At 41.4% G+C, this 22,358-nt stretch overlaps 1 protein-coding gene across 2 annotated transcripts in view; it reads right to left on the bottom strand.

Moving 5' to 3' along the window:
• DIAPH1 (diaphanous related formin 1) overlaps nt 1-19,893 on the bottom strand; it is a 129,546-nt gene extending 109,653 nt beyond the window's left edge. Inside the window, exon 1 of one of the 2 annotated variants that reach the window (XM_053566822.1) lies at nt 19,663-19,893. In XM_053566822.1, the coding sequence (XP_053422797.1) occupies nt 19,663-19,779 (117 nt within the window). In that variant the 5' untranslated portion in view covers nt 19,780-19,893. The remainder of the gene's footprint in view (nt 1-19,662) is intronic. The other variant, XM_053566823.1, reaches the window with a different exon arrangement.
• Between the last annotated feature and the right edge of the window lie 2,465 nt (nt 19,894-22,358).

The following is a 22,358-nucleotide window of genomic DNA, read 5'->3' on the forward strand; positions in this document are numbered from 1 at the left end:
ACAGAAATCAATTAGAGATAAAGAAAAGGAAATATTGGATAACTTTAAATGTAGTGAAGAATTTTCCTTTCCATTTTTAAGGAATGGCCAAAGGATGACAGCAAATGAGTCAACATCTCATCTAGCATTTACAGAGAAACAAACTAGGTTCTGACATGGCTACTTATTGGTGCCCACAGCCTAAACAGGATTTGTGTTGAGTCGGAGTACTCACTTCAAAAAAGAAAATGAAGGAAAAAAGGTAGCTCAGAGCAAAATAAGTCTAAAAGAGAGGCACAAAATCACCAGGAATTTGAAAGTATCAACTATAAACTAGAAAAACTAAATATGTCTAAGGAAAAGAAGGCTAAAGATTACCTAGCAGTCCTCAGAATGGAAATGATCAATTTATGTTCCCTGTGATAACTAAGGGAAAAGTGCTAACAGACTAGCATGACTCCGGCTCATCCATTTGGTTCCACACTGCCTCAGCAGTCTGACAACTACACTAAGCATTCCAACACTAAACTCATGAGTTTTGAGGTGTACATTTATCAGAACATCATGTTATGTACCATAAATATATACAGTGTATGTCAATTATAACTCAATAAAGATGGGGGAAAATAAATAAATTATAACAAACTTGTTAGAATTCATACAAGAGCCAACAAAGGGAAGGTTGTTAAAGATAGTCCTAGGTCTTTTATTCCTTAATTAGAAGAACTCTATCAATCTGTCTTCCAGAATCAGTACATTTTCCTGATTCCACCCAGGGAGAACTGAAAGATTCCAGACAGTGACCCGTGTCAAGCACAAGTTAGAAATGCCATATAAGGGAGGCGCCTGTGGCTCAAGGAGTAGGGCGCCGGTCCCATATGCCGGAGGTGGCGGGTTCAAACCTAGCCCCGGCCAAAAAAAAAAAAAAAAAAAAAGAAATGCCATATAAAAAGCATTAGATGGAGGCACCAGTAGCTCAGTGAGTAGGTGAGTACACTGACAACTGTAACAAAAAAACAGCTGGGCATTGTGGCAGGCGCCTGTAATCCCAGCTACTTGGGAGGCTAACGCAAGAGAATCACTTGAGCCCAGGAATCTGAGGTTGCTGTGAGCTATGACACCACGGGCAACAAAATGAGACTGTCTCAAAAAAAAAAAAAAAAAAAAAGCATTAGGTAACTGTAGTCTATTCTATGTTTTAATAAATTTTAAACAGTTTACTTATAAATTCAAAGCAACAAAATTAATGGCTCTTAAGAACTGCCTAAAACTGTTGCTGCTTTCTAATAAACTTCATTTCTCCCACAGTAATTTTAAGAGGATAAAATATCTTCACATTAGGATTCAATCCTCTAACAAGTCCAAAATATTGCTTCTCAGAGAGTTGAAGAAGGCAAGTATCCTGGGGAAAAGGAGAAAGTAGCTTTCTGCCTACAGCTCAGCACATCTTAAAGCCCTGGGACTGGCAGAACCTGCAGCCTAGAGGGAAGAGGGAAAGGCCACTCTAGTTTCACTATTCCAGCACAGCAGAACAGGTGGAAACCAGGCTGGGGACACTGCGTTCCTCCAAGTCCATCCACACAAACTGCCAGCCCCTTGCACTATAAAGCACTGATGGGTGGGGAAAGCAAGCTGCCAATAGAGAAGGTGCTGGAGTCCGAAAGCCCCAGCTTCCTATCAAGTATTACAAGGTGCAGCAGACAACTCATCTCTTCTGCAGGCAGGAAGGAGGTGAAAGCCTGCATGAGTATTCTGTCATTGGATGAGAGAACAATAAGTAAAAAAGTTTCCTTCCTTTCAAACACCCTAAAGGTCTGATAAAACTTTTGAGCACATATACAGAAAATAACAAATAATATTAAACTATTTTTCTAAAGTTTCAACATATTTCTCAAGCTCCAAATACTGATACTGTTTCCTCCCTGTTTTCTTACTAGGTTTTTCTCTTTGATGCCTGAGCTTAATTGTGATTATTCCTTTAAAAACAGGGTGTTGTCTATTCATTTAGAAATAGTCAGTGACTCAGGAATGCTGTTTCCCAATCACCGTAGCAACTGTCTTCTCCTCCAATGTTATGATGTTAGTAGCAGGACATCTACTCTTCCTCAAGGGTGGGCATATGTGTGACACACCCAAGGCCTGACAGACAGGAAGTTTCTGTAAGCTGCTATTGCTTCCACATATATGCACAAGTATAAAGACATCAGGTTTTAAATCTCATTCCCACAGTCCTTTCATTTCTAAATGATAGCTATACTTCTTTTTTCTATCTTACACCACTCCTGAATATCCAGAAATAATAACAGCCTACTGATAACAGCTTAATGAACCCAAAAATTTTATGTAGCACTACTCCTTAAAGAGCCAGACTTGATCTTATGAAGCCACAGGAAATATTTTCCGGCCTTGTACAAATCCAGAATAAGATTTTGAAAAAGGGCGGTTCCTGTGGCTCACTGAGTAGAGCACCAGCCGCATATACAGATGGTGGTAGTTTCAAACCTGGCTCGGGCCAAACTGCAACAAAAAAATAGCTGGGCGTTGTGGTGAGCACCTGTAGTCCCAGCTACTCGGGAGGCTGAGGCAAGAGAATCGCCTAAGCCCAGGAGTTGGAGGTTGCTGTAAGCTGTGATGCCATGGCACTCTACCTAGGGCAATAAAGTGAGACTCTGTCTCTAAAAAAAAAAAAAAATTTTTTTTGAAAAAATATTAGGAAGGAAAGGGGACGAAGAGCATGAGGATAAAAATCTTATTACTTCTCTATTACCAGAAATATAAGCCAGAATTAAAACAAGATTCTTCTGATACTTCTAGCAACTTTATTTGTGTCAAACTGTTCTAACACAAACACATATAAAATTTCATGCCAAAGTACAAAGTACTTAGGCTCCAGAGAAACTTCCATGTATCATGTATTGCTCTTTTTGGTCTTATTTTTTAAAAGTGTATTTAACTTCTGAAAAACAAGGTAAAGAACTGTTTTACTCTATTTTTATATACATCTATATTTGCTAAGAAAAAACTATTTCTTTTATAATAAAAATATATTTCCATTCCAAATAAAAGCAGCACTTTTCAAAGATTAGAAAACTGGAAGTCCAGGCAGCAAAGTAAAGACCTATCACTATAAAGAAGTTAAAATAAGGCTTGGCATCCGTAGCTCAGTGAACAGGACGCTGGCCACATACATCAAGGCTGGCAGGTTCGAGCCTGGCCCGGGCCTGCTAAAAACAATGACAACTGCAAGCAAAAAATAGCCGGGCATTGTGGTGGGTGCCTGTAGTCCCAGCTATTCGGGAGGCTGAGGCAAGAGAATCACTTAAGCCCAAGAGTTTGAGGTTGCTGTAAGCTGTGATGCCACAGCACTTTACCGAGGGCGACATAATGTGACTCTGTCTCAAAAAGAAATTAAAATAATTAGCAGGGCATGGTGGCACATGCCTATAGTTCCAGCTACTCAGGACACTGAGGTAGGAAGATAACTTGAGCTCATGAGTTTGAGGCTGCAGTAATCTATGATCATGCCATAGCACTTCAGCCTGGGTGTCAGAGCAAGACCTCATCTCTTAAAAAAAAAAAGTGCAAGGTAGGGGTATATGGCACATCTTCTGTGTGAAGGACTCAACTACAACTTGGACTTTTACCTAATAAATGCAAACAATGTATCCTAATTGTACCCATATACTAATCTGAAATTTTAAAAAAGGAGAATAGCTGGAAAATGCTTATGACAAAATATTTTCAAAGCAAAACAAGCAATGATGTAAAAATATTTATGCAGAGATAACTAGCATATTCAAACACTATATGAAATAATGATAAACAGAAATCTAAGGTTCTTAGATACCGATTGTTTATTTGAGACATGATCTTGCTCTGTTGCCCAGGCTAGAGTGCAGTGGTATATAGCTCACTGCAACCTCAAACTCCTGGGCTCAAGACATCCTCTTACCTCAGCCTCCCAAGTAGCTGGACTACAAGCATGTACCACCATGACCAGCTGATTTTTCTGTTTTTATTTTTAGTAGAGACAGGGTTTTATTCTTGCTCAGGCTGCTCTCAAACTTCTGACCACAAGCAATCATCCCACCTTACTCCTTCCAAAGTGCTAGGATTACAGACGTGAGCCACCAAGCCCAGCTAATTTTTAGATATTGTTGTTTTGAGAATGTATATGTATATATTTTCAAAAAAAGAACACACACAAAAAAATTATTAGCAGACCATCTAAAAGCAAAACATCATCTAATTCCCATATTCAAAATGCCCACCAATATTTACCCTCTCCAGTAGTACTTTGCTTAAGGAAATACTCTTGACAAGGTACAGTTACAAAATTTAGCAGTGACAATGCAATGTGAGAAAGAATACTGAATAGTCAGGGAGAATATAAAATCTAGTTCACCTAATTGCACAACTTTGAGCAACTTAATACCATTAGGTCTTAGTGTTCTCATTTTAAGAGTGGGCAAGATTAGATCATTTCCAGGGTTAGTTCAGGTCCCTTAAAGACTGTACTTAGTCACCACTGCTCTTTTTGAGGGCACCAATGCCTGCTGCTTGCCTGATAATATATATCCAACAGTGGCTTCTCACCACTTCTTCTTGTGGTTTCAATCACAGGAAACAGACATCACCCACAGCCCTAGAAGTAAACTAACGAACAAACCCTGGTGGATGCAAAGAGCTGCCAACTAAGACCAACTCCCATCTTTTTAAAATGTAAGAATCAAGAAAGAAATCACTAGAGATCTTGAAGCCTGAAACACATCTTTCTTAAAACCTAACAAAGCTAAAAATATCTCTGTAGGCCCTATGCAAGATGAAATAATTTTAGAATAGTACAAAACTATTTTGCTTCTATGGCCAAATGAAGGAACTAAAGGAACAGTATAGCAATGGGTGGGAGTATGTGTTTACGAAAAAAATGGTGGGGCGGCGCCTGTGGCTCAGTCGGTAGGGCGCCGGCCCCATATGCCAAGGGTGGCGGGTTCAAACCCGGCCCCGGCCAAACTGCAACCAAAAAATAGCTGGGCGTTGTGGCGGGCACCTGTAGTCCCAGCTACTCGGGAGGCTGAGGCAGGAGAATCACCTAGGCCCAGGGGTTTAAGGTTGCTGTGAGCTGTGTGATGCCACGGCACTCTACCGAGGGCCATAAGGTGAGACTCTGTCTCTACAAAAAAAAAAAAAGAAAGAAAAAAATGGTGCACTCTGGCAAGGCATGGTGGCTCACACCTGCAATCCTAGCATTCTAGGAGGCCAAAGCAGATAGACTGCTTGAGCTCAGGGGTTCCAGACCAGCCTGAGCAAGAGCAAGACCCCATGTCTACTAAAAATAGAAAAACTGGCTGGGAGCCAGTAGCTCAGTGATTAGAGCACCAGCCCCATGCACCAGGAGTGGCAGGTTCGAACCTGGCCAATGCCTGCTAAACAAATAAAATAAAATAAAAATAGAAAAACTAGCTAGGTGTTGTGGCAGGCGCCTGCAGTCCCAGCTACTCAGGAGGCTGACGCAAGAGGATTGCTCAACCCCAAGAGTTTGAGGTTGCTGTGAGCTATGGCACTATGGCAGTCTACTCAGGGCACAAGGTGAGACTCTGTCTCAACAACAAAAAAAAAAGGTGTGCTTCCACTGCCACTAGCATTTTTTTTTTTTTTTTGCAGTTTTATGGCCAGGGCTGGGTTTGAACCCGCCACCTCTGGCATATGGGGCCAGTGCCCTACTCCTTTGAGCCATAGGCGCCTCCCCTGCCACTAGCACTTTTTATGGACATCTAGACACATCCTGAGGACTTGAAGATTCATCCTTGTCCTCTCCATTTAATTATCACATAAACTCTCTTGTAGTCATGAAAGACTATATTAATAGATTCAAATCAAGGAACCTAGCAATTACTCACTTTAAATGCATGTTAATAATCCCTAGAGTAATGGGTCAAATACTGCTCTCATTTATAATAATAAAAGTTGGCAGCCTTACACTACATAAAATAATGTAAATATTTTTAATTTGTATTTATTTATTTATTAGACAGTCTCACCTCCTCACCCTCTGTAGAGTGCTGTTACATCCTAGTTCACAGCAGCTCACACTCTTGTGCTCAAGTGATCCTCCTGCCTTAGCCTCCCGAGTAGCTGGGACTACAGGTACCTGCCACAATGCCTACCTAGTTTTAGAGATGGGGTCCTGCTGTTGCTCAGCCTAGTCTTCAACTCCTCAGCTTAAGCAATCCACACTTTAGGCCTCCCAGAGTACTAGGATGACAGGCATGAACCGCTTCACCAGCCCAATGTAAAGATTTTTACGTTGTTCCTTCACTAGACACAAGTCAAAATACATATTCCTTCACTAGACACAAGTCAAAAATACAAGATATTATTTCCAGAGATACTACATAAATACTCTCTTCTCAACAGAGTTCTTTCAGTCCAGGTATAGTTAGTTACATTAGTGATTCTCTATGCCCCATAGTTATCTTGGTGAGAAAGGACTAATGTTTTCAAAACTGTCAATCTTCTGCATTAGATCATGAAAATGGAGTGTCTTGAAAATAATCTCAAGATTCCCAAGGCTAATACTAAGATTAAAATACATAAAAGGATATTGCTATCATGAGCTAAACACTAACACTACTCTTAGGACCTTATATGGGGAGATAAGACCCTCAAAACAACTTATAAATATAATATAAATTTTTTCATTCTCTAAAGGCTAAAGAACATTTCAAATAGCATGCAATCAAAAGCTAAATTGCACTGTACAAGAGAATGTTTAGAAGAAACCATAGGCCCAAAGATAGGCTCAGATTTTTTTCCACAATGGCATTACTCACCTGAGCCCACAATTCTGTTATATATCTTTGAGATCCAGTTGAAAAGTCACATATTTTGAAATCTAGATTAATTTCTGAAAGTCTGAGAAGATGGATGAATTAAAATTGATAAGGATTAGAAATCAAATAAGCTTAACTATCTAAATTACATCTAGGTAACAGAAATTATTTGCTGGATCTCTGACCTTAACACTAATCTATTCCCTCTCCCCCTCCCCCTTTTTTTTTTTTTGAGACAGTCTCACTCTGGGCTGGAATGTAGTGGCATTATCATAGCTTACTATAACCTCAAACTCCTGGGTTCAAGTAATCTTCCTGCCTCCGCCTCCCAAGTAGCTGGACTACAGAAATACACAACCATGTCTGGCTGTTTTTCTATTTTTAGTAGAGACAGGGTCTTGCTCGTGCTCAGGCTCATCTCAAACTCCTGGCCTCAAGTGATCCTCCTGCTTCAGATTCCCAGAGTGCTAGGATTATAGGTGTGAGCCACTGTACTTGCCAGATATTCTCATTTTCTTATCATCATCACCACCCCACATCACACAACCTAAAGATGACATCAACAAGCATCACATGTTATAAAATGCTAATTTCTAGTCCTGCCTCCTGTTGGTTTTTACGGAAAGGGAACCTAAAAGCCCTCACCAGAGATAAAATAATCTATATGAAGCAGTTTCACCTTTTTAAAATGATTTATCTTTCACTAATCCTGATGACTGCTAAAAATCAGTCCCTTTACTACAGACACCCATTCATACTTCAGCCTCTGTTTGCACCGTTCCCTACGCCCACAAAATCCCTCCCCTTTCTACTCTGCCAATTCTTGGATTTTCTTTCAGGGCCAGAAATATCCCCCATCTCCTATGAAGCTACCTAACACTGGCCACAATTATACTCTGGAAAATGTATAGAATCTAGGGTTTTAGCACAGACCTTGGATATGATTGCCAATAACCCACTAATTTTACAAGACATGATAAGACCAAGAAAGGTGAAGTGACTTGCCCAGAGTTCACATGGTTAATTAGTGGCAAAGTCACAATTAAGAGCAATATATGGAAACAATACTGTAGAGAGTGGGAGATAGGGATTTTAGGTCTAGCTATAAATGTGGTCAGGTCACTTGTCTAAGCCAACAATTTCTTTTTTTTTTTCTTTTTGGCAGTTTTTGGCAGGGGCTGGGTTAGAACCTTCCACCTCCCACATATGGGGCTGGTGCCCTACTCCTTTGAGCCACAGGCGCTGCCCAGCCAACAATTTCTTAATCTATAAAATAAAGGGGTTGAACAAAATAATTTTTAGTATCCTTTTCACCGCCAGCATTCTAAGATTCTGAAATTTATATCTTCTAACGCTCAATCCAATAATCTTTCCACTTAATTCCTTCACTTCTCTGAATTTCTATAGCATTTAAAGTCTATACTCATAGCCTTAGTTACAACTTTTTCTACCCATTCCCGTGTAACCATGGCTGAGACTATAATCACTTAAAAAGCAAGAACTCAGGCAAAGCACAGTGGTTTGTACCTATAATCCTAACACTCTGGCGGGTGGGAGTGGAGGGGCAAGGCAAGATGATCACTGGAAGCCAGGAGTTCAAAACCAGCCTGAGAAAGAGCAAGACCCTATCCCTACCAAAAAAAATAGAAAAATTAGCTGAGCCTGGTGGTGCACACCTGTAGTCCCAGCTACTCAGGAGGCTGAGTGTGGTAGCTCACACCTGTAATCCTAGCACTCTGGGAGGCCAAGGCAAGTGGACTACTTAAGCTCAGGTATTCTGGGCCAAACTGAGCAAAACTGAGATTTCCCCCCCCATCTCTACTAAAAATAGAAACATTAGCCGAGCATTGTGGCAGGTGCCTATAGTTCAAGCTGCTTGGGAGACAGAGGCAAGAGGATCGTTTGAGCCAGAAAGTTTGAGATTACTGTGAGCTATGATGTCATAGTACTCTACCCAGAACAACAGAGTGAGACTCTATCTCAAAAAAAAAAAAAAAAAAAAAAAACTAAACTAAAACTCATAGGACAATCTCACAACTTCTTTTTTTGTTACTGTTGTAAAAAATGTCATGGCATGAGATTTCATGACTTCTTTATCAGTTTCTGGATCAAAGATAGATCCATGGAGTTTCAGACAAACAAGAAATTCTATTGTCTATGTTTCACAACCAGTCACCAGAAAATCCTAGTTCCAGGTACTTCAATCTTTGTGGCAACGTCTTAATTATTAACCACAGGCAAATAACTGCCAGATCTAAAGAACGAATGTCAGCAATCCCCAGACTCAGAAGAGATCGTGGAGTTATTAGACATTTGCAAATTTTACAGTCAAGTTTCAGTGCCACAAAGAGATATCTTTAAGAATACCAAATGCCAAATCTAAAATGTAAAAAGGATAGCCAGGCATGGTGGCTCATGCTTTTAATCCCAACACTTTTGAAGCCAAGGCAAGAGGAATACTTTGAGGCCAGGAGTTTGAGGCTAACATGGGCAACACAGCAAGACCCTGTTTCTACAACAAAATTTATTTTCAATTAGACAGGTGTGCTAGCATGCACCTGTAGTCCTAGCTGAGGTGGGCAGTCCATCCTGAGGTGGGCAGATCACCTGAGTTCAGGAGTTCAAAGCTAAATGAGCTATGATCGTGCCACTACACTCCAGCTGGGGTGACAGAGCAAGACCCTATCTCTAAAAAATTTTAATTAATTAAATATAAAAAGGATAACTATAGAGATGGTCTAGTAATAGCTTTTCCCTTCCTGTTTGTTACTTCTATGTGCTGCCCTCAGCAATTTAAACAACTAAAACTCCTAACAGGTGATGCTGTTAAAGCTGTTCTACTTAAAAAGGTGATAAGATTATATTAAAAAATGATTTGGACAACTTCCTAATAACTTATGAGGCCAAGGGAAAGACAAGTTTTGCATGTACTGTAATAACTACTTTCTCTTGCCTTAGATATGAAAAATTTAACTAAGGTTGTTCTAGCTGGGTGCCTATAGCTCAATGCTGGCAGATTCAAATCCAGCCTGGGCCTGCTAAACAACTTAGGTTGTTCCAATGGCTTCAAAGTCTAAATGACTAGATGCAAAAGCAGTTAGGCATTTAGCCACTACACTGTGTACATCTAAGCCCAGTACTTCTATCTTGCCAACAGAATTCTAGGAGAATCCACGTTAATAGACTACAGATAACCAAAAGAATACAAGAGATCTAAAGGACTCAAAATTTTCTAAGAAATTCCTAGCAGCGAATACTGTTTTACAATGCTAGCACAAAAACTCAGCACATAAATTGTCAGTAAAATGTGTTGAATTAAATATAAATACATGGGTTTTGATTCGGCTAGACCTAGGTTTGAATTCCAGGTCTGCCACTAACTAGTTCTACTTCCTCAAGTAGGTTGCTTGGATTCAATGAGTTCCAGTTTAATTACCCATATAAAATTGGTTTAATAGTATCTGTTTTATAAGGTCAATGTAGACAGTAGTGAGATAATGAATCAAAAGCTTTTTAGCACTGGGCTAGAGATATAGTAAGTATACAACAAACAACTGCTATTATTACTGTTACTGTTATTATTACTCCATATCCTTCCAATCTGGAATGAACTTAATCTTCCTTTGCTATAAAGATACTGAACATTCATTAATATTTATGGATAGGAAGACTGAATTATACAACCTGTAGCACACTGAATATAGGGAGAAAAAAAAGGTTGCTAATACCACCTAATTAAAAAAAAAAAATGCCTCCAAGATAAATGAAATCTCAAAGATCCCTGATCCTAAGAGTACCAGAAATCTTCTGTCTTGCCTACAGGCCAAAATTTATACCCCCAAGTGAACATGTAGAATTTACATATCCATGATTTAAAAAAATAAATAAATAAAAGAGGCAGACTAAAAATAGCTGGGCGTTGTGGCGGGCGCCTGTAGTCCCAGCTACTTGGGAGGCTGAGGCAAGAGAATCGCTTAAGCCCAGGAGTTGGAGGTTGCTGTGAGCTGTGTGAGGCCACGGCACTCTACCCAGGGCCATAAAGTGAGACTCTGTCTCTACAAAAAAAAAAGAGGCAGACTAAACAGCGAACTCTAGGCCAGGCACGGTGGCTCATGCCTGTAATCCTAGCACTCTGGGAGGCCAAGGCAGGTAGACTGCCTTAGCTCAGAAGTTCATGACCAGCCTGAGCTAGAGCAAGACCCTAAAATTAGCCAGGTGTTATAGCAGGCACCTGTAGTCCCAGCTCCTTGGGAGGCTGAGGCAAGAGGATCACTTGAGCCCAAGAGTTTGAGGTTGCTGTGAGCTATGACGCCATAGCATTCTACTCAGGATGACAGTGAGACTGTCTCAACAAAAAAAAAAAAAAAAAAAAAGAGCAAACTCCATGAAACATACAGAAGGAAACAGGAGAAAATCTTAATGACTGTAATTTTAGAAAAGATTTTTGAAATATGACACAAGGGGGGCGGCACCTTTGGATCAAAGGGGGTAGGGCACCGGTCCCATATGCCAGAGGTGGCGGGTTCAAACCCAGCCCCAGCCAAATAAATTTAAAAAAAAAAAAAAGAAAGAAAGAAGTATGACACAAGAAGCATAAATGAAAAAAATTGGACTGCATTAAAATTAAACAATTTGGCTCTCCAAAATACAGTTAAGAAAATAAAAAGGCCAGGCACAGTGGCTCATACCTAAAGTGGATGGATAGTTTGAGCTCACAAGTTCGAGACCAGCCTGAGCTAGAGGGAGATCCCAGGCTCTACAAATAGCCAGGCATTGTGACTGGCTCCTGTAATCCTAACTACTAAAGAGGCTGAGGCAAGAGAATTGCTGATCCCAGGAATCTGAGGTTGCTGTGAGCTATGATGCCAACAGCACTCTACCAGGGGCAAAAAGTGAGACTATTTAAAAAAAAAAAAAGTTCACAGGAAGAAGAAAATATTTCCAAAACATGTATATCCAACAACAGACGTATTCAAGCCATAGAAAAAAATGGCAAAATCTTAAACAGATCCTTCAAGAAAGATACAGGAATAGCAAGTCAGGACAAGAAAAGATGCTAAATATTATTAGGGAATTTCAAAGTAAAGCACACTAAGATATCATCGCATACCCATTAGAATGCCTAAAATTTAAGACTAACCATACTAAGAGTTGACAAGGAACTGGAACTCTTTTACATAGCTGGTAGAAATGTAAAATGGTAGAACCACTTTGGAAAACAGTTTGACAATTTCTTACACAATTAAACATACATACCATATGATCCAGTCATTCTATTCCTCGGTATTTACCCAACAGAAATAAAGGCATGTGTCCTGGCTTGGTGCCGGGGCTCATGTCTGTTAATGCTAACACTCTGGAAGGCCAAAGCGGATGGATCACTTGCGCTTACGAGTTCATGACCATACTGAGCAAGAGCAAGACCTCATCTGTACTAAAAATAGAAAAACTAGCCAGGCATCATAGTGGGCACCTGCAGTCCCAGCTACTCAGAAGGCTGAGACAAGAGGATTGCCTGAACACAGAAGTTTGAGGTTGTTGTGAACTATAATGACACGACAGCACTCTGTTCAGTGCTACAGAGTAAGACTGTCAGCCCCCCCCAAAAAGGCATATGTCCTGACAAAAACTTGTACATAAATGTCACAGCCAAAAATATCCCAAAAAACTGAAAATAATTCAAAGGTCCCCCAACAGGGTAAATGAATAAACAAATTGTGGTAAACCCATATAACATAATACAAGGTGGACATAAAGTTTATGTGCAATTTTAAATAGTTTAATAGTAAATTACACGTGAACTTTTTGGACACCCTGTACTATTTAGCAATATAAAGGAATAAGCTGGTAATGTATGTAAGAACAGGCTCCGTGCCTGTAACTCAAGTGGCTAGAGCGCCAGCCACATACACCAGAGCTGGCAGGTTGGAATCCAGCCCGGGCCTGCCAAACAACAATGACAAGTACAACCAAAAACTAGCCAGGTGTTGTGGCGGGCGCCTGTAGTCCCAGCTACTCGGAAGGCTGAGGCAAGATAATCACTTAAGCCCAAGAGTTAGAGGTTGCTGTGAGTTGTGACACCACGCAGCATGAGACTCTGTCTCAACAACAAAAGAAATATATATATATATATATATATACACACACACATATGTAAGAACATATATTATATGGGCGGTGCCTGTGGCTCAAGGAGTAGGGTGCCGGTCCCATATGCCGGAGGTGGTGGGTTCAAACCCAGCCCCGGCCAAAAAAAAAGAACATAGTTTAACCCAAAAGGGTTCATACTGTATGATTACATTTATATTAAATTCTAGAAAATACAAATTAGACAATAATTACAGAAAACACATAAGTAGTTATCTAGGGGATGAGGAAACGGGGAGGAGGAAAATGATTACAAAGGAGCAAAAGAAAACTTTTGAGAGTTATGAATCTATATATTACCTTGACTGTGGCAATAATTTCACAAATTCTATACTTTAAAAATATCCAGTTTATTGTATGTTAATTATAATCAATAAAGCTGTCAAATATAGACGGTGAGGGGTACATTTTTAACTTCAGCATAGACTTCTGACATTTAAAAAAATGTCTGTCATACAAAAATGTCTCAGATACACCTGAGAAGTAAGGCCAACATCCAAAGTACATTCCTTGGTTTTTCATGACCTTCAGGATCAAAGATAAGTTTATAAATCATCCTGTCTTGGGTCCTTACAGCATGTTAAATCTTAAGAGAAATTATAAATCCTATGCCTTCACACAATACTATTTATGAGACAGGAAATAAATGACAGAATTAGAAATCCAGAAAAATAATATAAGATACCATAAACTCTAGCAGTTATTTGGTACCCTAACAAAATGCCCAAGTAGCTACAGTCTAAGGACCACCGTCATAACCACCACCAAGGCATCCATATATGAACGCCATGTGTTTTCTTTTAATTCAGTTCTGCTTGCCTATTTTCCTTTGTATTCCCATATCTGTTCTATCCCTCTTCTTGAAGGAAATATATTTAAACAAATACTTAAAGGGCAAATTAACAGGACAAGACTGTTACAGAGCCAAAGAAAAGAGAGATAGTTTCCTCCATCTTCTTCCTCTTAATCTCACAGCGTCTAGTGTACCTGTTCCTCTTATTTAAGCCCTTTCTACTACTCTAGCTATTCCAAATCCTGAAATTTACTAAAGGAAATACAGAATCCAAAATTTCTGCTTCTCCTCCTCCATTTGTTCATCCAATTTCCACCTCTGAGCCCCTGGATGTTTCCAACCCACAAATGCAAGTGACTATTGCACTGAGTGGGTAAGTTTGGGCTTAATGATATTTAAAGTTCCTTCCAACTCTGAAGTTTTAAGGTGAACATTCATAGCAAGTTTTAATAACGGATGGAAGTTAGAATTTCAAAGTTGAAAGAGGGCGGCGCCTGTGGCTCAAGGAGTAGGGCGCCGGTCCCATATGCCAGAGGTGGCGGGTTCAAACCCAGCCCTGGCCAAAAAAAAAAAAAAAAAAACAAAGTTGAAAGAACAATGATTCACCCAGAGTTATCAGCAATAAAATTACTTAAAATATTAGTCTCCATATTTCTTCTTTCCTTCAGTAATTCTTTTACTTCCTTAAAAAAGATTCCTTGATTCTAAAATCTGTGTCATAAAAAAAAGGCAAAGAGACAATACATTAAAATATGTTCAAAGTGATTAAAGTATTTGTTACTTTTCAATTTTAGCTTTAAGCATTTTAAGAAATTTTAGTGTCAACAACTTCTCAACACCCTGATTCCCCAAAGGCCTAGCTATCATAGGGTTCAAATCAGCCACTACAGAAGCAGGCAAGGAAAAAAAACAAAGAGGGAAAACGTGACAGGGAGGCAGGTCACAGAAGAGAGTGGCTTAGATTCACCCAAACCTAATTAGGAGAAAATGCCCAAGGCTGCTTTGCTGGTAGCAAGAGGTGAATTTTTTCCTACTACTTTCAAACAAAAATTATTGAGAAGAAGAGGCTCAACATAAAAAAGAAAAACACTTAAGTGATACAAAGTTTCAAAATGGAGATAGTTCTTGTAGCCAAGAATAATTTCAGCTACTGAGACATAAAATGGGAGAAAACTACCACCTGCAGACACAAACCTTTGTTTCTTTTTAACAGTAGTATTTCTTATTAATAAAATAATTTTTTTTTTTTTGAGATGGTCTCACTCTCAGTCTGTAGAGTGCCACGGCATCACAGCTCACAGGAACTTCAAATTCTTGGGCTCAAGCAATCCTCTTGCCTCAGCCTCCCAAGGAGCTGGCACCACCAGCCTAGCTATTTTTTAAAGACAAGGTCTCGCTCTGGTTCAGGCTGGTCTCAAACCTGTAAGCTAGGGCAATCCACCCGCCTCGACCACCCAGAGTGCTAGGATTATAGGCATGAGCCACCGCACCCAGCCATAACCTTATCTTTTAAACCTCTATTATATTTCACAAAAGATGTAACACTCCAAGAATAACTTGGCAATCCATTAATAAACTATTGAGGATCCTTGAGGAAAACAAAAGGTTATTCTATCACACAAGAAATAAAATTAATCTATTCTGACCCATACGCCCATCAACAAAGTTAAACCATTTCTCACATTACTATTTTCTTAGCTATTATAATAAATGTAATTTACAGTACATAAATTTTCAGCTCTTTTAAAATAAAGTATCCCAATATTTACCAACTCTCCCTCAGTTTCACCTCCTGTGACAGAGAATTTTCTTTGAGACAAGGACAGGTAACAATATCAAGTAGATCCATAAAATGTCTTTAAAACAAGGCAGGTAGAATTTTGTGTGTGTGAGTGAGAAACAGGGTCTCTCTCTCTGTTGCCCAGGCTAGAGTGCCATGGGCTTAGCCCAGCTCACAGCAACAGCAAACTCCTGGGTTTAAGCGATTCTCCTGTGCAGCCTCCCTAGTAGCTAGGACTACAGACAATTTCACCAAGCCCTGCTGCTTTTTCTATTTTTAGTAGAGACAGGGTCTCCCTTTGCTCAGGCTGGTCTCAAACTCCTGGCCTCCCACCTCAGCATCCCAGAGTGCTAGGATTACAGGCATCAGCCACTCTGCCAAGCCTAGGGCAAAAATTTTTAAGCTACTATTCTGTCATCTCAAATATCTCACTAACATTCCTGTAGCCTCCCCTCCCCCTTTCCAAACTAAATAATCCCTGTATTTATGATCTTTTTTAAAAAACACAACTGGTACAAGGCTGTCTATTTCTTGGTTTTCTGGGAACCTCTGGATCGAAGTTTATGCCTTCTTTAAGAAGAGATAAGCAGGCCAGGTGCAGTGGCTCATGTCTGTAATCCTAGTACTCTGCGAGGCTAAGGGGGGGTGGACTGCTTGAGCTCAGGAGTTCTAGACCAGCCTGAGCAAGAGCAAGACCCTGTCTCCACCAAAAGTAGAAAAAATGAATGGGGACACCTAGAATCCCAACTACTTGAGGGACTGAGGCAAGAGGAACTCTCAAGCCCAAAAGTTTGAGGTTGCTGTGAGCTATGATGCCATGGTACGACTCTACCTGGGGTGACACAGTAAGACTCTGTCTAAAAAAGATAAAAGAGCCCAAAACTTAAGAAAGAAAAAAGAGGAGATGAGCAGAAATCTGCACTGACAACTCCCCTTCTTTCATGTTCTCTGTGTTTCCTAATACCTGCTTAAAATTCCACCTAGCATTCTTATCTGTCTCATTTTGGACAAGGGTCTACAACTAAACATTTATACTCTAACACTGCTTTTAGACGAGTGTGCAACTGCAACATGAAAATAATTTCACAGGCATCCAAAATTAAAGATTTAAAAAATTATTCTCCCTAATTTCACATTATAATTCATGTTTTACAAAATTATGGTCCAAGATAAATCAAGAAGCTATATTTCTCTCTTAAATGTATCAATTTCTGGATCGTATGAGAAGGCACAGAATCTATTAAGTGCAGGAATACTGTGCAGCATCCCTACATCTTGGTTGTACTTATTCCCCTTACATGTATTTCAGAACAGAAATCAGCCTATTTGACGCCACATCCATCATTGCTGAAAAGTCAGAAAACACTCTATTCACTTAGAATTTTTGTTTTCCTTCATCTTAAGACTTCTCAAAGAAACTGGAATAATGCTGGAGAAGGGATACACTCATGACCCAGGAGAAGACTGACTCATGAAGAACCCAGGAGGAATAAGTAGCCTGGCTTCAGCCACACATATCAGCATCTCTGACAATCATGTTTTTTAAAAATAATGCCCAACCACTTTTTAAACTTAAGACTCCATCTTCTTTCCACACAAGATGCTTCATAGGGTAAGAGCTGAGCTCTGTGTTCTCATCAGTTGATCTGTGTACTTAGAACCTGAATAAGCTGGGGAAGATATATAGCAGCTAAAGGGATTATAACCTTGCAAATGCAAACAACCTTCCTTCAGGTACACTCAGTTCAAACTGATACACTCTTAATGTTGAGTTCTAGAGGACATACACTTTTAGAAAATGTGGAGTAGGCAAAAGAGCTTTGAGATCAATTTGAGTCTGTATAGTTCAAGAAAACTAAGTCATGGGTAACAAAAACATACCAGCAATCTCACCCACTCCACCCACCTACATATACATACACCACAAAAACAGAAGTGGATTGCAATGCTTCTCCTCATCTCTCATTTCCACAGAGTTCTCATAAAAACAGCAAAGACAGAATATTTTGACACCTTGAGATAGGTTACACTTGGCAATAAAAGGGATAAAAAGCATTACTTTCCTGGAAACCTTTCCATTCCCCTAGATACTAAATGCAATTCTCTTCACTACCTTTTAACTTGGTTTTAAAAATTCAGCAGGTTAGGGGTTAAGAACAGCACCTCAGAAAGAAAAAGAGAACTTGGTTCAGCTCTACCCTTTCTAAAGCAAATACCAACAACTCTGAGCCAAATCCTCTAAGCATATGCAAGACTCCATGGACATTCCAAAAAAACAGGTGAAAAGGAGTCCACTTCCCTCAGGTTTCTCACCTTACAGCACCACATACTTAGAAAACTTCACAAATTGGAAAACACGTAAGTGTTAGATAAAATAAAAGCACATACACAATTGTACTAAAGACCTGAAACATTTACAAGTCACAGAGGTCACTACAAATCAGCAGCAATAGCTAGCATTCGGGTGAGGAAGGTCAAACAGTACCCATGGAAACAAAATCACAACAAAAAGATACAGAAAGATAGCCCTAAAGTTTAACTTTTGAAAAGAAAGCTCCCTAACTAGAGGGTCAATTCTTATTCTGAAGAAACAGGGAAATGTTGCTTTACTCACCAAAGGGAGGATTAATAGTGCCACTACTATTAACCCTATATTTGGGAGGGAGGGAGGTGTTCAAAAGATAAAAACAAGCAGTTACTGACAGCTTGCATGTCACTGGACAGTCCAAGAGCACCTGGTCTAGCCAGAAATAGGTAGGAAGAGATGAGTCACTATTTTATTTAATTCTGTTTAACATGCCCCACATCTCAATGCTCTAGGTCATAAAACATTTTCTTTCTGTCTCCATCATTTTATCAGCTTTCTTCCCAAACTTACAGAGCTAGGTTCTGATGTTGGGGGATTGGGCTAAGAAAAAGAAAGAGGTAAGAATTACAAGCCATATGGTTAGTAGAAAGAGATACTAACAAGAGGACATAAATACCTGGAAGAGAAGACAAAATAACTACAGTTACAACTAGCAAATGATTTTTAAGATCCAAGATTCCTCCCCTCTTGGATAGTACCTCATATATTCCAAAGCTTTTATAGTAAAAGCAAACAGCTTCCTGGAGAGAGGATTCAGAAAGGGCAAAAGGTAATGAAATATGATAGGGTTACATGAACATCAATATTCCTTAAGACTGAAATTGGAAGTAATTGGCATCTGAGGAAAACTTACTCTTCTACAGGTAGGAAAAGGTACTTCAGTAGTAGCTTTGGGCCATAAGTGTGGCAAAAGTTGAGGAGATCGTTATCATAGGAAATGTATAAAAAGCTATTCAATTACAAACTTCTTGGACTCGCAGTTTAACTTATTCCCCCATAGGAGAGGTTGATCTCCATCCTGTGTCAGGAGGGGCATAATCATAAGATAAGTTCTAATCCCCTAAAAAGTGACAAGCAACAGGGCAAAGAGACAGGTTCTTTGGATAGAGAAATACAGGTAAGAAAATTAACGTCATGCCCCAATGACCATCGGACCTGGACCGAAATCCTTTCCTGTAATTGCAAGGACAAATGTCCAAGGGAGGAGGGGAGGCAGGGCCCAAGTCAGGTAACATTCCTGAGGGGAAGGATTATCAGGTGACACCGGGCTGAGGGCCCAGAGGGGGGACTGGGCGGGAGGAAAGTTAGCAGGTGAAAGGGATCAATCATGGGGAAGGAAGTGACCTTTCGGAGAAGGAAATAAAGAGAATACCAAACAGGGGTAAGGGTAAGAGGAGAAAATGGACCCAAAAAAGCACAGGGGACCAAGAAAGAGAAGGCGTGTTCGGGTACCAGAGGAAGAAGAAAGGAAGTGGGGCTGAGAGGTGACTGGGGTTTCGGGGGCGGGAGGGCAGAACGTGCGGGCTGGGAAGTGAAGGAAGCCCTGAGGTTGCCGGGCAAGAGCCGGGTGAGACTCTGGGGTTTCCAGAGGTTCCGGAGGGGGAGGATTTCGGGCTGCGGAGCCGAGGACCCAACGAAAAGAGAAAGCGAGGCGCAGCAGCGGCTCCCTAGAAACGGGCGGGTGTCCCAGGGGGCCGGCTGCGGGGGTCTGGAGAGCGGTTACTGGGCTGGGCAGGAGGAGCAGGGTGGGAGGGACACTCACAAATTTCTTGGATTTGCCGCCGTCGCCACCCGCCGCAGGCAGCTCGTCTGGACTCCGGCCCTTCTTCTTATCCCGGGTCCCGCGGCCGGGCCCCACAGCCCCGCCGGGCGGCTCCATGTCCCGGTTCGCGCTGACCGGTTACCAGCGCCTACGCCGCTCCCGCCCGGCAGCTCCAAGCCCGCCGCCGCCGCCGCCCAGCAGCTCTCTAGCCAGTCGCCGCGCCCCGCCTCATTAGCATGCCGGGCTGCGCGCGCCTCATGAATATACAACGATGACGCCTGGCTCCCGCTCGCCTGCCCCACTTCCGCCCGGACCGCAGCCCCTACCAATGGGGGAAGGGAAGAGGGAGGAGGGAAGCCGCGGAAGCGCGCTACCTGCCCGGCGGGCCTAACCATTCAGGCCCCGGAGGGTGGGTGAAGGGGGCGGTGGCGAGTGGGAGGTACTTAGCTCCGGGGCCGCAACTGGGGCCACCGCCCCCTGGCGGCTGGAGCAGCGTAGGCTTCTCCTATCCCATGCAGCGCCCACGTGGCTGTAAAGCCTGGACATTCTCACACCCTAGACTCGGACATTATCTGAAGCAAAAATCGCATAAGAGAAACCATTATCTTGGCAGAAAATTTTAGTGCCAGGCTTTTATGGGTAATGCAGTTTTTATGTATGCAAAATCCATGGAACACATGAAAACCTTTTTAAAAGTAACAGCTACCATATTTTAAAAGCTATGCACCAAAAATAGAGCTTGGTCCAGGCAAGTCCCAGACTATGAACCAGACTAGCTCTGGAGTTAAATCGCCTCCTTTAGAAACCTAGGTCAGATACTCTGTAGTTATGGCTTCTAACCCGGACAAACCAGTTATTGCCAACACGTACAGTTACTACTTACCACGCCTTACTCCCTGCCGGGCACTATCTAAAGCACTCTACATGCACTTTCTCTCTGAATGCTAACAACCCCATGTGATAGATTGTGCTGATCTCACCATTTTAAAATTAGGAAATCTGGATTTTGAGAGTTGAAATGACTTGCCCAAGAACACATAATCGATACAAAATTTAAACCCAGCTTAGTCTCATTGCTGCCAAGGCCTATGTTTATCCAGCATTCCCACTGACATAAACCAAACATGAGCAAAAAGAATATGTTCTTTTTTTTGAGACAGAGTCTTACTCTGTTGCCCAGGCTAGAATGCAGTGGTATTATAGCTCACAGCAACCTCAACTCTTGGACTGAAGTGATCCTCTTGCCTCAGCCTCCTGTGTAGCTGGCACTACAGGCACCCACAACACCTGGCTAGTTTTTCTGTTTTTAGTAGAGACAGAGTCTCACTCTTGCTCAGGCTGATCTTGAACTCCTGAGCTCAAGCAATCCACCTGCCTTGGCCTCTCATTTTTGCTCTTCTAACATGATTTCCTCCCTCAGCAATTTCATCCATGCTCCCAGCACCATCTGTCCCTTGTGTGAAAATTACAAGGCAACTAGTAAGCCTTCACTGTATGGACTGAACCATCTTGACCACTGCTAGCAAAGGATTTCAAGTGTACATTCCTAAAGGGCAGAGTAAGTGATTTACTCACTCTGATATATATCAAGGACTCTGCCAAACTGGCTAGCTCCTAAATCTTCTCTCTTATGCTCCAGATTTTTTTTTTTTTTTTTTGTAGAGACAGTCTCACTGTACCGCCCTCGGTAGAGTGCGGTGGCATCACACAGCTCACAGCAACCTCCAACTCGTGGGCTTAAGCGATTCTCTTGCCTCAGCCTCCCGAGCAGCTGGGACTACAGGCGCCCGCCACAACGCCCAGCTATTTTTTTGTTCCAGTTTGGCCGGGGCTGGGTCCGAACCCGCCACCCTCGGCATATGGGGCCGGCGCCCTACTCACTGAGCCACAGGTGCCGCCCTATGCTCCAGATTTTTTAACAGTTGCTTATTATGTGGAAAGTTACATAGAGCTAACCAGTTCACCGTTCAAATTAATTTTAGTGCCAAATTTTCTGGACTTTTTCTCCCAAAGGTTCAAAAGCTACTTACTTTAGCTGGGTGCAGTGGTTCACACCTATAATCTTAGCACTCTTGGAGGCTGAGGCAGGTGGATTGCCTGAGCTCAGGAGTTCAAGACCAGCCTGAGCAAGGGTGAGACCCCCCATCTCTAAAAATAGCCAGACATTGTGGTGGGCCTGTAGTCTCAGCTACTTGGGAGGCTGAGGCAGAAGGATCACTTGAGGCCAAGAGTTTGAGGTTGCTGTGAGCTGTGACATCACAGCACTCTACCAAGGGTAAAAAATGAGACTCTGTCTCAAAAAAAACCCGAAAACCTACTTACTTTTTAAGCTGGAGTGTTGAGAGACCAACAGGATCAAAGGATTGAGGAGATGATCCATCTGTCACTCTTCTTTCCTGGGCCACTATATCTGCTACAACATTTATCATATTCCTTGCTGGATTATAAACCCAGACAAGGGTTCGTGTTTGTGAGTACTACAATATTGAGCATTTTTTTTTTTTTTGAGACAGAATCTCACTATGTCACCCTTGGTAGAGTGCCTTGGCGTCACAGCTCACAGCAACCTCAACCTCTTGGGCTTATGTGATTCTCTTGCCTCAGTCTTCTAAGTAGCTGGGACTACAGGCGCCCGCCACAACGCCCAGCTATTTTTTGTTGTTCTTGTTGTTGTTGTTGTCATTGTTGTTTAGCAG

Source organism: Nycticebus coucang, chromosome 17, assembly GCF_027406575.1.
Source record: "Nycticebus coucang isolate mNycCou1 chromosome 17, mNycCou1.pri, whole genome shotgun sequence".
Classification (NCBI taxonomy): Eukaryota; Metazoa; Chordata; class Mammalia; order Primates; family Lorisidae; genus Nycticebus; species Nycticebus coucang.